Below are 15,065 nucleotides of genomic sequence, written 5' to 3'. Positions count from 1 at the left end.
CCCTTGGCAGGGAGGGTCAGCACTCTTTGTCATTCTGACATGACTGCCCAGGTCCCTGATTTTATCGTGGCCAAAATACTGGGCTTGGAAACCAAACCAGGAGCTGGTAGGTAACAGCAGCTTGAAAAATGGGCTGATGCCTAATTGATGTGACAGAAGGAATGAAAGACTCGTGACAGCTTAGAAAAAAATTGGGCTTTTCAGTGCCTTCCTCAGGTTAGGATCACTGCCTGTGTCTTAGTGGAGGAAGATGTTTTTGTAACTTTATTGAAACTTGTTGATAAAATGTGCCTTAATTCCTAAGGAAACAACCACTGTGAAATCTTTAAAAACCAAATGGAGATTTCCAAAGTGTAGAAGTTGCTATTAATATTTTGGCCGTTCCTGTGGCATCTTTTTGGTGTATGAATAACTCTGAGAACAAGAACGTGTTCTTAATTATAACACATTGTCAGGTCTGTTTACTGCTAATTATTTTACAAGGTTGAGAGAAGAGTTTAAGATGAAAGTTGTGGGGTTACTTGCAAAGTTTTTGGTACAACCAATGTGGTTGAACCTGGTGCGGAAATTTGCCCTTAAGTTGGTTTTGGCAGATCTCATGAGTGTCTGAGGCAGAGGCCAACCCAACTGGAAAGAGCCTTTCAAGGGTGACTAAGATGTAACTAAATTACCTTTTTGAGAGGTGGGGAAAGCTGATGTCAGGAATAAAATTTCCTATGTTAAGCTTAGGTAAAAATATAATAATATAAAAATAATAAAATTATTTTAATGGTCTTATTTATGGGGTTTTCACTGTGCTTATGTTAGTAGTTCTGAGTGTTTGATTGTGACAATAATGGAAAGCTTTGTGGTTTGTTTTTTTTTTTATTTTTCATGTTTTGATACTTTGGTCAAGGCATTAACATTAAAAATCATTCAAAATTTTAATTCATCTTCAAACACTGAAAGAGATTTGAAATGAGGTTAATGAGAACAGTGAGGGAAAAAAAAACCCGAGCCCAAAACCAAAACAACCCCAAAAACTGTTCATTTTTCCATTGTATTTTAAACAAGGAAGTCTGTAGAGCAGCAGAAAACAGGACACGTGGGCAGGTGTGAAAGTCAGACTGGGGCTTGTTGCACTGGTTCCAGTGCTCTTTGCTTCAGTGTAACTGGTCATTTATCGAGGAACAGGGTAGTGGTGAATTTGGCTTTCAGACTAAAATGAGGTTAAAGTTACACATATTCAAAAGAATAAACTGATGTTGGAGTGCAGATATTCAAAATTCTGAAGACCTTTTGAAACCTTTGTTGCGTGTCAGTCCTACGGCCGAAGCTCTTCCCGCAGTCGGGGCACTCACAGGGCTTCCCTTACTGGTGGGTCTGTTGGTGTTTGGTCAAGGTAGAGCTGTCGGTGAAGCTCTTCCAACACTCCCCACACTTGTAGGGCCTCTCCCCGGTGTGGATGTGCCGGTGGGTGAGGAGGGTGGAGTTCTGCTTGAAGCCCTTCCCGCAGTCGGTGCAGCGGAAGGGCCTCTCATCCGTGTGCGTCCGCTCATGTCTGAGGAGATGTGAGCTGGTCTGAAACCTCTTCCCACATTTCCCACATGTGTAGGGCCGTTCCTTGGTGTGGATGCGTTGGTGGGCGTGAAGATTGGAGCTGTCACTGAAACTCTTTCCACATTCCCCACATGTGTAGGGCCGCTCCCCAGTGTGGATGCGCTGGTGGCTGAGGAGGTTGGAGCTGCAGTTGAAGCTCTTCCCACATTCCCAACACGTGTAGGGCTGTTCCCCAGTGTGGATGTGCTGGTGGGAGTGGAGGGTGGAGCTGTGTCTGAAACTCTTCCCACATTCCCCACACCTGTAGGGACGTTCTCCAGTGTGGATGCGCTGGTGGCTGAGGAGGTTGGAGTTGCAGTTGAAGCTCTTCCCACATTCCCCACACTTGTAGGGACGTTCCCCAGTGTGGATGCGCTGGTGGGTACGGAGGTTGGAGCTGTCACTGAAGCCCTTCCCACATTCCCTACATGTGTAGGGCCATTCCCCACTGTGGATGCGCTGGTGTTGGATAAGGTTGGAACTTTGCCTGAAGCTCTTCCCACACTGACCACACGGGTAGGGACGTTCCCCAGTGTGGATGTGCTGGTGGGTGAGGAGGGTGTTGCTCCTGCTGAAGGTCTTCCCACATTCCAAGCACCTGAAGGGCTTCCCCCTGCTGGGAGGCTGATCAGGGACCACCAGCTCAGAGCTCCCGCTCAAGCTCCGGCCGACTTCCCAGCACAGGTTGGCTCTTTCCTCCTCAGAGCACCCTGGGCTGGCTTTGGAGCCCCTCCTGCGGGGGGATCTCCGGCCCTTTTCCTCCCCGCTGCCTTCCTGCGCCGGGGAGCCCTTCAAAACGGCCTCTCCCACCAGGGTCTCACGGGGGGATTTGTCCTCCGGGCTCTCCGTCCTCAGCTCGGGGCCTGGGGCAGGAAGCAAGAAGGACAGGGAGGGGATTTGCCTCCGGCCCACAGGGAAGGCCAAGGACATCCCCCCAACTCCGGCCCCGGCAGGACGGCGGCGCCAGCGGGGTTGTCCTGCAGCCGGGGCCATGCTCGGCTGACAGAGCCAGCACAACACCCGCCCAAAGGGACACTGACTGCCTCCTCACCTGCCTGGGGGGCCCAAGGCATCTTCCTCTTCCTCGCAGCCTCCTCCTCCATCCGCCCAAGCTTTGGGAAGGACAAATCCTGATGGGAGGGAAAACAAGGGCTGAGTGCGTTGCCTTGGGGGTTCCTCCTGCCCAAGTCCATCTCTAGAACACATCGGGCATCCTGTGTCCATAAAAACCTCCAAAACACCAAGATTCAGCCCAGAAATCCCAAACCAACATGATTCAGGTAAAAAACCTCTTGGAAATAGCGAGATGAACCTCCTCACAAACTACAAAAAGTTAAATTTAAGTGAAAAAATACACAAAATATGAAGATACAACCCAAAAAAAGGTGTTTAATTGGGAGGATGAGGAGAGTGAGGTCACTTCATGAGCACTTGATTGAGTTGCAATATATTAATCAAAAGCTGTATTAATGTAGTATCACTTAAAACTCTCCAGGGCTGTTCCTCAAGGTTCTCTGGCCCCCTGCCAGCCTGGGGCTGTTTCTCCAAACCACCAAACCACGTGTGCCAAACGCCCTGGTTGGTCAGTGCCGGCTGGAAGAGCGGGCACTCGGTGAGGGGATGAGAAAACTGCACCTGGGGCTGGGCTGAAAGAGGCTTCAGCACCACTTCTGATGGCCCAGGGGCAGCATCTGGCTTCTCCCAAACAGAGAGATGGCACTTGTTCCTCTGCAGGGAGTCAAGGGCAGGAGGGTGACTCCTGCTGCATGGATGGAATGGCAGAGGATCCCTTTGGTCCCCAGGATGGATCAGCACTTGGGGATACAAACTGCCCTCAGGCTCAGGATGCAGCTGCCAGCAGAGATTCACCTGCAAAGTCTGCAGTGAGTCAAGCTCTGGAGAGCAGGTGTGCAGGGACCTAAGGGGATTATGGACAGGGGCCCAGCAGAGACAGACAGGGCCTGCAGGGGAAGGCACACGGACAACCTGGCCCCACACACTGCCACTGCTGTCTCTGCTCCTCCTTGCAGGCTCCGTGGCCAGGCACAGTTTGTGTTCCTGGGTGCCCACCATCTCAGCACTTGGAGACGCTCAAATCAGCGCCCGCAGCTCTGCAGCAAAGCCCCAGCTCACCTGGCACACAGGGGATGGACACAGCACCTTCTCGGGGATGGGCATTCACAGCTTCGACTCTTCTCCACCACGGGGCTCTCCTTCCTCAGCAGCACCTCTGCCTTGCACTTATTCTCAGCCTCACCTCAGGGACAGCTCTGGGCTCACCTCCGCGCCACTTCTCAGCCTCACCTCAGGGCCTGGGCTCAAGGACAGGAACCTGCAGGGAGGGGACATCAGGTGCAAGCTCAGGGCTGCCTGCTTGCACTGGCCTCTGGGCTTCTTTCTCCTTCTACAACCAGCCCAGAACTCAGCCTGCTTTTCTAACACCACACATTTACAGACTAACCTTGGAGATAGATATGGACAGACATCTCTATCACCCTGGGGATAGAGCCTCAAGCATGTGCTGCCACAGGAATGGGAATCACAGAATCACAGAATCAGCTGGGTTGGAAAAGACCTCCGAGATCATCAAGTCCAACCCTGGATCCAACCCCGCCGTGCTTCCCAGACCATGGCACTGAGGCCACATCCACTCTCACCTTCAACACCTCCAGGGACACTGACTCCACCCCCTCCCTGCCCAGCCCATTCCAAGGCCTGATTACTCTTTCAGCAAAAAATTGCTTCCTAATATCCAACCTAAACCTCCCCTGGCACAGCTCAAGACCCAGCCCTCTTGTCCTACTGCTGCTTCCTGGCAGAACAGCCCCACCCCCACCTGGCTACAACCTCCTGACAGGGACTTGCAAAGAGTGATTATTCATCCTGGGGACCTGAGGGAGCCTCTGCAATCCCATCCATGAGGCACAATCTGCTCTCCAGAGCTTGACTCACTGCAGACTTTGCAGGGAAATCTCTGCTCGCAGCTGCATCCTGAGCCCAAGGTCAGTTTGTATCCCCAAGTGCTGATCCAATGGGTGCCCTGGGATTGGAGCCTGGGGTCTAATTAACCTCTCCTGTGCTGCCAAACAGCAGGAGCTGTATGGTCAAGGGACAAACTCTGTGATCCCTGTCAGTGTCCATGGCCCCTGTCAGTGTCCTTCAGGGAAACTGGGAGGAGGAAATGAAGAAACTGGTTTGGAACTAAACTGATGTTAAAGTGGGAAAAACCTCCTTCCATGGAAATAAAACTTAATATTTCCTGGGATGAATGAGCTCATTCAGGGATGAAGGACTGGGACTTCTTTGGAGACTTGTGCTGGTTTCTTTGGACACTTGTCTTCCTTCAGAGAGCTCCTGGAAACACTCTGCTGTTCACTGTCCTGTCTGCAGCAGCAGATTGCAGTGGGATGGGAGAAATGCTTTTCTGAGCCTCTGGGGTGGACACAGGCACAGCCTGACCCTGAACCCAAGGGAAACAAAGACAAATTCCACGGCTTTAGCTGGAGCAAGGCTGGGGGGGGTTCCTGAGGGCAGCACTAACCAGACTTTTGTGTGTGTGTGAGACAGGCAGAAGCACAAATGCCTGCACAGCCCAGAGCAGTCAGTGTGGGGCTGTGCTTGCTGCTGCAGAGACCCCCAGGGAACAAACCCAGGCAATACTTTGGGTTTATTCCTTGCTCTGTGTCACTGGAATAGAATGTTCCACAGGAGCTCTGTCCCCCTCTGTGGCACCGGGTGGCTCGAAGCTGAAGAGGGAAGGGGGTCAAGTGCAAATTCCCTTCTGAAGTGTGTGTCCCTAAGGAGGACACTTGCCTTATTACTGCTTATTATTTGTAATATCTTATAGATCTATCATACAACACCTAAGGATGGATTCTATAGAATATGTGCCATATATATGATACAGAATATATCTGATTACTGCTTTATCTGTCTGTCCAGACAGATATTGTGTATGCAGAGATATTGTATTTGAGGGATATGTTCCTCTCAATACCCTGTGAGCTCCACTCCCAGTGCCAGCAAATTCCTGAAGCTCCCCCTTCTGTGCCCTGCAGGTTTTGGCAGATTTGCAAGAGCAGGGGAATCACTCCCTGCAGCCCCTTTGCACTGTAGGAAATGGGAGCCCTGTGCACATCCTGCTGCCTCCAGATTCCATTCTGGGTGTGGGAAGGACCCTGTGGGGAGCAAAGAAATGCCTGGTTCTGCAGGAGCTGCAGATGCTCAAGGGGCAGCAGGACCAAGTCAGGGGCCTGAAGGGGCCTGGGGGGCTTTGGGGTCCAGGAGAGTCCTTGGGGAGCTGGGGAGGGGCTTTGGGGATTGGGGGTACAGACCAGTACAGACCAGGACAGACCAGTACCTCCTCACTGCTCCCTGGATCTCTTCTGGAGCTAGGCCACCTTGTTCTGGGACACCTGAGGCCCCCCAGTGCCCTCCCAGTACAGCCCAGTGCCCCCAGTACAGCCCACTGTGTTCCTGCCCCAGGATGCCAGGTGATTCCTCTTGGGGAGGGGTTGGAATGGATTTGAGAGAGGGGCTGGAAGAGATTTGAAGGGATCTGGGGGGGTTGGATGGGGATTTGGTGTCTTTGGGTGTATTTGGGGGAGTTAAAAAGGGTTTTGGGGACATTGGGGCATCAAAGGGATCTGTTGGGGGAGGGGATTAAAGGGAAAATGGAGGCTAAGAGGCATTTGGAGAGGGTTAAAAGGGCTTGAGGGGGAAGAGGAGGAGCTCCATCATGAACATCTGAGTCCTGAGGACCCCCCCTGAGGACCCCCCCGAGACCTTCTTGGTGTCCCCAGTTCTTTCCTTGACACCCCAAGACCTCCCTGGTGTCTCCAATGTCCCCAGGGCCTCTCCATGGCCACAATTCCCCCCTTGACACCCCCAATTCCACTGCCCCCAAACCCCATCCCTGATGTCCCCAACCCTCCATCTCACCCCAGGAGCCCCCCCTGGACCCTCTGACCACAAACCCCACCCCCCACTATGTTCACAGAAAGGCCAAGGGCATCTGGGAACATGTTGGAGACAGTTGGGGGGCTTTGTGGGGCACTGGGTGATTACTGGGGGATACTGGGACACACTGGGGGGAACCAGGGGGCACTGGGAGGGACTGGGGGGTTACTGAGGGACACTGGGAGGGACTGTGAGGGACTGGAGGTGAACTGGGGCACACTGGGGGGCACTGGCAGAGAACTGGGGAGTTACTGGGGGATTACCAGGACACACAGGGGGGACACTGGCAGGTTACTGGGCCATACTGGGGGTTACTGGGTGCTCGCTGGAGGATCACTGGGCCATACTAGGGGGCAGTGGGAGGTCACTGGGACACACAGGGTGGTTACTGAGTGGGTTACTGGGCCATACTGAGAGTCACTGGGAGGTCATTGGGATATACTGGGGGTACTGGGATTCCCTTACCTGGATGTGGTAAATCTCCCCCCCTCGATTTTGTGGGGATTCCCTAGCACCTCTCCCCTGGGGGCTGGGAGATCCCACTGAACCCACTGCTGGGCTTTAGGGAACTCCCCCAAATCCCCTCAAAACCCTGAAATCCCCCCCTCGACTCATTGAAACCTACTCAGGAATCCCTAAAATGCCCTCAAAGACCTCATCCCTCCCCAGCACCCCCTAAACCCTCTCAGTAACCCACAAAACCCACCTGGGACTGCCACAAGCTCATTCAGGGACCCTTCAATCTCCCTCAGGGACCCTCAAAACCATCTGGGACCCTTTAAACGACTTGAGACCTCAAAACTGCCTAAAAGGTCCCGCAAACCCCCCCAGGACCCCCAAACCTCCTCATAGACCCTCAGGACCCCCAAACCTCCTCATAGACCCCCAAAGCCTACCTAGGACCCCTCCAAATCTCCTCAGAAACCAAACCCCTCAGAGACCGCAAAACATCTTCAGGGACCTTCAGCTTCCCCCCTGAGTCTCCTCAGGATACCGAACCCCCTCAGGGACCCCTCACAACATCCTCGGAAACCCCCGAACCCCCGCGCTAAACCCTCCCGAGCCCTCCAGCCTTTCCACCCACAGCCGCGCTCCCCGCAGCCCCGGAGGGGATCCCCAGAGTCCCGCTCTCGCCACAGTCACCGCCAGATCTTACAGCGAACTGAAGGCCCCGGCGCCATCACCGATTCCGGAAGCCAACGCGGCGTTCTGCGCGCGCACCGCTTTTAGAAAAGACCACCGCACCCAATCAGCGCGCGGCCTCGCCCCCGCACACCCGCCGCTGCGCCTGCGCCTTGCGCAGTTTACTGTGGGAGTTGTAGTCCTTGCGGCGGATCATAGCGGCCCTTTGCATGTGAGCGGACGCAAGATAAGGCGGGGAATAAAGAAAAAAGAAAAAAGAAAGAAAAGAAAAGAAGGAAAAAGGATGAAATAAAGACAGAAAAACAAAAAACCAAAAAGTCCTACCCTCCTTTGCCGCAAGGACTTACAACTCCCACAATGCACCGCTAAAGCGGGTGTGTGGCAGAAGGCGGGCAGGGGCCGTGGCCGCGCGCTGATTGGCTGCGGGGCGGGTCAGTAAAGGCGGTGCGCGCGCAGAGCCAGCGCCATGTTGGCTTCCGGAAATCCGTGGTGGCGGCGGGTGCTTCGGTGAGCTGCGCGTGCTGGTGGGGGGGGTGGCGAGAGCGGGGTCTGGGGATCCCCTCGGGGGCTGCGGGGAGCGCGGGTGTGGGTGGAAGGGCTGGAGGGCTCGGGAGGGTTTAGCGCGGGGGTTCGGGGGTTCCCGGAGACGTTGTGAGGGGTCCCTGAGGGGGTTCGGTGTCCTGAGGGGACTCAGGGAGCAGGTTGAAGGTCCCTGAAGGGGTTTGGGAGTCTCCGAGGGGGTTTTGGTTTCTGAGGAGATTTTGGGGGTCCCAGGTGGGCTTTAGGGGTCTGTGAGGAAGTGTGGGGGTCCTGGAGGGCTTTGCGGGACCTTTTAGGCAGTTTTGGAGTCTCTAGAGGGTTTAAGGTGTCTCAGGCGATTTTGAGGGTGTTTGAGAGAGACTGGGGGGGCCTTTAATGGGCTTGGGGGGTCCCAGGTGGGTTTTGCGGGTCACTGAGAGGGTTTAGGGGGTGCTGGGGAGGGATGAGGTCTCTGAGGGAGATTTGAGGGGACCTTGAGGAGGTTTCAATGGGTCAAGGGGGGGATTTCAGGGTTTTGAGGGGATTTTGGGGGGTCCCCTAAAGCCCAGCAGTGGGTTCAGGGGGTCCCCCAGCCCCAAGGGGAGGGGTCCTAGAGATGCCCCCCAAAATCGAGGGGGGGAGATGTACCACATCCAGGTAAGGGAATCCCAGTACCCCCAATATATTCCAATGCCCTCCCAGTGACCCTCATTATGGCCCAGTAACCCTCTCAGTGACCAGCCAGTGTGTCCCAGTGACCTCCCACTGCCCCCCAGTATGGCCCAGTGATCCTCCAGTGAGCACCCAGTAACCCCCAGTATGGCCCAGCAACCTGCCTGTGTCCCTCTTGTGTGTCCTGGTAATCCCCCAGTAACTCTCCAGTCCCTCCCAGTCCCTCCCAGTCCCTCCCAGTGTCCCTTAGTAACCCCCCAGTCCCTCCCAGTGCTCCCTGGTTCCCCCCAATGTGTCCCAGTACCCTCCAGTAATCCCCCAGTGCCCCCCAAAGCCCCCCAGCTGGCCCCAGTGTGTCCCCAGATGCCCTTGGCCATGCTGTGAGTTGGGGGGGGGCGTTTTTTTGATCAGAGGGTCCAGGGGAACTCCTTGGGCGAGATGGAGGGTTGGGGACATCAGGGATGCGGTTTGGGGACAGTGGGGTGAGGTTTGTGGACAGAAGAACTGGGGGTGCCAAGGGGGGAATTGGAGCCATGGAGAGGCCTTGGGGACATTAGAGACACCAGGGGGGTCTCGAGGTGTCAAGGGGGAAGCTGAAGACACCAAGAGGGTCTTGGGGACACCAGGAGGTGTCTCAGGACTCACCTGCTCTTGGTGCAGCCCCTCCTCTCTCCCCCAGGCCCCTTTAACCCCCCTAAGTGTCCCCAACCTCCATTTTTCCTTTAATCACCTCCCCCCCCCAGATCCCTTTGATGCCCCAATGCCCCCCAAACATGTTTTAACTCCCCCAAATGGACCCAAAACCCCCCAAATCCCCATCCAACCCCCTCCAGATCCCTTCAAATCTTCCCCAGTGAGTCAAGCTCTGGACAGTAGATTGTGCCCCATGGATGGGATTGCAGAGGCTCCCTCAGGTCCCCAGGATGAATCATCACTCTCTGCAAGTCCCTGCCAGGAGGTTGTAGCCAGGTGGGGTGGGGCTGTTCTGCCAGGAAGCAGCAGTAGGACAAGAGGGCTGGGTCTTGAGCTGTGCCAGGGGAGGTTTAGGTTGGATATTAGGAAGCAATTTTTTGCTGAGAGAGCAATCAGGCCTTGGAATGGGCTGGGCAGGGAGGGGGTGGAGTCAGCGTCCCTGGAGGTGTTGAAGGTGAGAGTGGATGTGGCCTCAGTGCCATGGTCTGGGAAGCACGGCGGGGTTGGATCCAGGGTTGGACTTGATGATCTCGGAGGTCTTTTCCAACGTGGCTGATTCTGTGATTCTGTGATTCCCATTCCTATGGCAGCACATTCTTGAGGCTCTATCCCCAGGGTGATAGAGATGTCTGTCCATATCTATCTCCAAGGTTAGTCTGTAAATGTGTGGTGTTAGCAAAGCAGGCTGAGTTCTGGGCTGGTTGTAGAAGGAGAAGGAAGCCCAGAGGCCAGTGCAAGCAGGCAGCCCTGAGCTTGCACCTGATGTCCCCTCCCTGCAGGTTCCTGTCCTTGAGCCCAGGCCCTGAGGTGAGGCTGAGAAGTGGCGCGGAGGTGAGCCCAGAGCTGTCCCTGAGGTGAGGCTGAGAATAAGTGCAAGGCAGAGGTGCTGCTGAGGAAGGAGAGCCCTGTGGTGGGGAAGGGGGCAAAGCTGTGAATGCCTATCCCCGAGCAGGTGCTGTGTCCATCCCCTGTGTGCCAGGTGAGCTGGGGCTTTGCTGCAGAGCTGCAGGCGCTGATTTGAGCAGCTCCAAGTGCTGAGATGGTGGGCACCCAGGAACACAAACTGTGCCTGGCCACGGAGCCTGCAAGGAGGAGCAGAGACAGCGGTGTCAGTGTGGGGGGCCAGGTTGTCCCTGTGCCTTTCCCTGCAGGCCCTGTCTGTCCCTGCTGGGCCCCTGTCCATCCCCATCAGGTCCCTGCCCGTCCCCCCCGGGCTGAGCTCCCCCCAGGAAGTGCCGTGGAGCTGAAGCTGCTGCCATCCCCCCCTGCAGCTGCTGCCCCAGGCAAGGGAGCAGCAAAGGCAGGGCCAGGAGCAGAGGCAGCAGCAGGGGAGCCCTGGGGGGGCCGGGAAGGTCTTGTGTGGGTCAGGAAAGAGGCGCTGGGCACGAGGCCGGGGCTGTGCTGAGCAGGCCCAGCCCTCACATCCCCCCAGCCAACGCCGGCTGCCCGGGGGGCTTGGGAGGGACCCCCAGCCCGTGTGCCCCACACTGAGCTGGCAGAGAGAGAGCCAAGGGACAGAACCACGGGCAGGGCCATAGGTAAGGGACAGGCAGGGCCATTGCAGGGCCACGGTGAGGGCACAGCCTGTGGCAGCAGAGCTGCCCAGGGCCGGGGGCAGCCGGGGGTGTTGGTACCAGCCAGTGGTGGGGCTGAGCAGACCACGAGGCCTCTTGCAGAGCCCTGGAGCAGCTTCCCACTTGCCAGCCCTATTCTCAGGGCAGAGACATTTCTTTGGGCCAAAGAGCCGTAAAGCACTTGGCACTGACCACACTTTACCACCATCTGTTCTCCAACTGCTCTGCTGGTTCAGAGCAGCACAGTAGGACAATGGTGACCCCTGGTATCCTCGGGACAGCAATGTACAGAACCCAGAGAGGAGGAATGTCTGGGAACATGGCACTTGGAAGGCGAGAGTCAGAGGAGAAGGGACCCTTTGGACCCCCAACACTCTCAGCATCACAAAGTGGGACCCCCAGCATTCCAGACAGGGGAGACCCTCTGAACCCCAGAGGGGGCAGACCACAATGGGGGAACTCCTGGGAGCGTTTTTTTAGGCAGAATTTTCATATTTTGGAGTATTTTTTTCCTGAATCTCAACTTTTTGCAGTTTGAGGGGGGGCTTCATCTTGCTATTTCTGAGAGGGTTTTTTGCCTGAATCTGGGTGGTTTGGGTTTTTCTGGGCTGAATCTTGGTGTTTTGGAGGTTTTTATGGTCACAGGATGCCCGATGTGTTCTAGAGATGGACTTGGGCAGGAGGAACCCCCAAGCCAACACGCTCAGCCCTTGTTTTCCCCCCCCCATCAGGATTTGTCCTTCCCAAAGCTTGGGCGGATGGAGGAGGAGGCTGCGAGGAAGAGGAAGATGCCTTGGGCCCCCCAGGCAGGTGAGGAGGAAGTCAGTGTCCCTTTGGGCGGGTGTTGTGCTGGCTCTGTCAGCCGAGCATGGCCCCGGCTGCAGGACAACCCCGCTGGCGCCGCCGTCCTGCCGGGGCCGGAGTTGGGGGGATGTCCTTGGCCTTCCCTGTGGGCCGGAGGCAAATCCCCTCCCTGTCCTTCTTGCTTCCTGCCCCAGGCCCCGAGCTGAGGACGGAGAGCCCGGAGGACAAATCCCCCCGTGAGACCCTGGTGGGAGAGGCCGTTTTGAAGGGCTCCATGGCGCAGGAAGGCAGCGGGGAGGAAAAGGGCCGGAGATCCCCCCACAGGAGGGGCTCCAAAGCCATCCCAGGGTGCTCTGAGGAGGAAAGAGCCAGCCTGTGCCAGGAAGGCGGCCGGAGCTTGAGGGGGAGCTCTGAGCTGGTGGTCCCTGATCAGCCTCCCAGCAGGCAGAAGCCCTTCAGGTGTTTGGAATGTGGGAAGAGCTTCAGGAAGAGCTCCGACCTCCTCAAGCACCATCACATCCACAGTGGGGAACGGCCCTACCTGTGTGGGGAATGTGGGAAGTGTTTCAGGAACAGCTCCAACCTCCACAGACACCAGCGCATCCACAGTGGGGAACGGCCCTACATGTGTGGGGAATGTGGGAAGAGCTTCAGTGACTTATCCACCCTCCGCAAACACCAGGTGATCCACACTGGGGTGCGGCCCTACACGTGTAGGGAATGTGGGAGGAGCTTTAGGGACAGCTCAAAGCTCCTCACCCACCAGCACATCCACACTGGGGAACGGCCCTACATATGTGGGGAATGTGGGAAGAGCTTCAGGGAGAGCTCCAGCCTGATCCGACACCAGCTTATCCATACTGGGGAACGACCCTACAGGTGCTTGGAATGTGGGAAGAGGTTTCAGACCAGCTCAGATCTCCTCGTGCACCAGCGGACGCACACGGATGAGAGGCCCTTCCGCTGCCCCCACTGCGGGAAAGGCTTCAAGCAGAACTCCACCCTCGTCACCCACCAGCGCATCCACAGCGGGAGAGGCCCTACAAGTGTGGGCAGTGTGGGAAGAGCTTCATCAAGAGCTCAACTGTGGGGAATCCTGCTGATTGAAAATGGAGGCATTGGTCCTGACAACATGTTGATGCACCCTGAGAGAGGAGAAAAACATCAAGAGAAAGCTGTCCCGTGAGAACAAGGACACTGTGCCATGAGAACAACAACTTATTTTGAACAAAATGGCTGAGAAAAATATAAACATGAGAAGAAAACAAGAACAGATGTGGAGAGGGACTGTGAGAAAGTAGGACTGAAAGGGTCCACCTATCAGCTGTGAAAATTCTAGTTTGTGTATTTGAATTGACCTATCTATGTAATATACATATGCCTAAAGAACTGTGTTTAAAGAGCTGTAAACTGCAGCTCCGGGCTGCTGCTGCTTCCTTTTCTTTCCAATAAACTTTCTTGCTGGATATTTTGTGTCGCGGTCCATTCCAACAGCGACATCTGGTGACTCCGACGCGGTACTGCATCTGTGTGGATATCGGACGGCAGAGAAGCCGATCGGGCGGCGGGAGGTTGCCGCGGGAACGGAGCTAGGTGAAGCATTGAGAGCAACGGAGAAGTTGCCCGGCTAGCCTAGAACCAAGACACCTGGAGAGGTGAGCCACTGAGAACATGGGGACAACTCTTAAGCAAAGAGGAATCTAGTGTTGTATCTATGTGGAAGTCTATCCTGCTTAAACGGGGAAGAAGTTAAACAACTGGCTTTGCGAAAGATACTACTTTGGTGCAAGGGCCAGGGATATGAAGTGGACACTATTACTGCTTTTAGTCTCTCTACTTGGAAAGAAATTAGTGATAAGCTCTTTACTGCTGCCTCTAAGAGAGAGAGAGTTGCTGCTTCCTTCCTTACAACTTGGCGATTGTTATATGAAACAGTAAAAGACATTAAAGCACAGACTGGTAAAGACAAGACAGAACTTTCTGATCATAAGCCTGTGAGTTAAGTGCCTTTTGCCAATATCCCTGCACGCTCCCCGCCTCCCCCTCCTGCGCCTCCTCAATGCAAGTGTAGCTGGCGCTTGGAAGGCAGGTGAAGCACTTGAGAACTTTTTTCTAGTCACTATGGGTGCAGACCATAAGTGCAAACGAAAGGCATGTGTTTATCGTCTGGAAAGTTCTGTTTTGCCTGGGAAGACATTGGAATGCTATTAGATGCTGTCATACAGAGAAATCATACAAAAGAAGAGTTGAACGGAGCCGAAGGGAGCCGATGCGGGACCAGAGGTCACAGAGTGGAACCGCGAGCAGCCAAGCAGCCCCACCAAGATGAACGCAGTGCTAGCGATTCGGCAGTACACGTCCAAGATGATGGGGGACGGCGGCTACGGTGTGGAGGTGCTGCTGATGGACCGGGAGACGACCTTATGAACGCTGTGACTGATTTCCACCTTAAGAAGCTTTCTGCTTCTTGTCTGAGCAGTGCTGCAGAGCTGTGCTGCCATGTCAGGTCTGCCCGCTCCAAGTGCCTGCAGAATGGCGCCAGGTCCGGGTCCGGCGCCGCCGAGTCCGTTTGTGCCCGGCAGGCAGCGGTGGCTGCGGCACGGCTGCGACAGCAGCGCCCACAGCCTTGGGTGCCGGTGCGGTGGGCAGCGGCAGCAGTGGCTCCATGCGTGATTGCAGTGCCATGCCCAGCCCCAGCCAGGGGCTGACGGGATCGCTGTGGCTCTGGCGGCCCCGACTCAGAATGGTGTGCCCGCGCATGTGTGCCGGCAGCTCCTCAGGCAGTGGTGCAGGGGGGACCTTATCCCCCGCACTGCTGACAGCCATGGTCCCAAGCGGTGGGACGGGGGAGGGTCCCCTCCCCTTCTTCACAGCAAGTGTTTTTTCCCCTGGTACCCCTCCTCTCCCTAGAGCGGCGAGTTGATGACAGTAGCAATGGCTTCGGGGGGTGCAGTCGGGGGAGGGGGGAAGCTGTTTGTCTTTTTACCTCGTTACACCAACCACCCCCCCCTCTGAAACGTGCTTATTTGCAGCTGTTTCTCCCTCTCCTATGTTTTTGTCTTAAGCAGACTCCATGATTAGGTTGCTAGTTCCTTCTGTTGATTTTCTCTGAGTGAACCCGTC

At 55.6% G+C, this 15,065-nt stretch overlaps 2 protein-coding genes and 1 pseudogene across 2 annotated transcripts in view; 1 reads left to right on the top strand and 2 right to left on the bottom strand.

Annotated features, from left to right (window-relative positions):
- Positions 1-15,065, top strand: part of LOC135404675 (zinc finger protein 239-like) — a 386,745-nt gene that overhangs the window by 98,910 nt on the left and 272,770 nt on the right. The window lies entirely within an intron of this gene.
- Positions 1-15,065, bottom strand: part of LOC135405260 (zinc finger protein 883-like) — a 290,064-nt pseudogene that overhangs the window by 188,752 nt on the left and 86,247 nt on the right.
- On the bottom strand, positions 1,274-7,876 carry LOC135404671 (zinc finger protein 239-like). The gene is made up of 2 exons (XM_064639406.1): positions 7,814-7,876; positions 1,274-2,202 (listed from the first exon to the last, which is right to left on the bottom strand). Exons 1-2 carry the CDS (start codon positions 7,874-7,876, stop codon positions 1,351-1,353), a joined length of 915 nt encoding a protein of 304 aa, XP_064495476.1. The 3' UTR covers positions 1,274-1,350.

This window comes from Pseudopipra pipra, chromosome W (assembly GCF_036250125.1).
Source record: "Pseudopipra pipra isolate bDixPip1 chromosome W, bDixPip1.hap1, whole genome shotgun sequence".
Classification (NCBI taxonomy): domain Eukaryota; kingdom Metazoa; phylum Chordata; class Aves; order Passeriformes; family Pipridae; genus Pseudopipra; species Pseudopipra pipra.
Note: the sequence above shows the minus strand (reverse complement) of the source record. Positions and strands in the feature narration are given on the sequence as shown.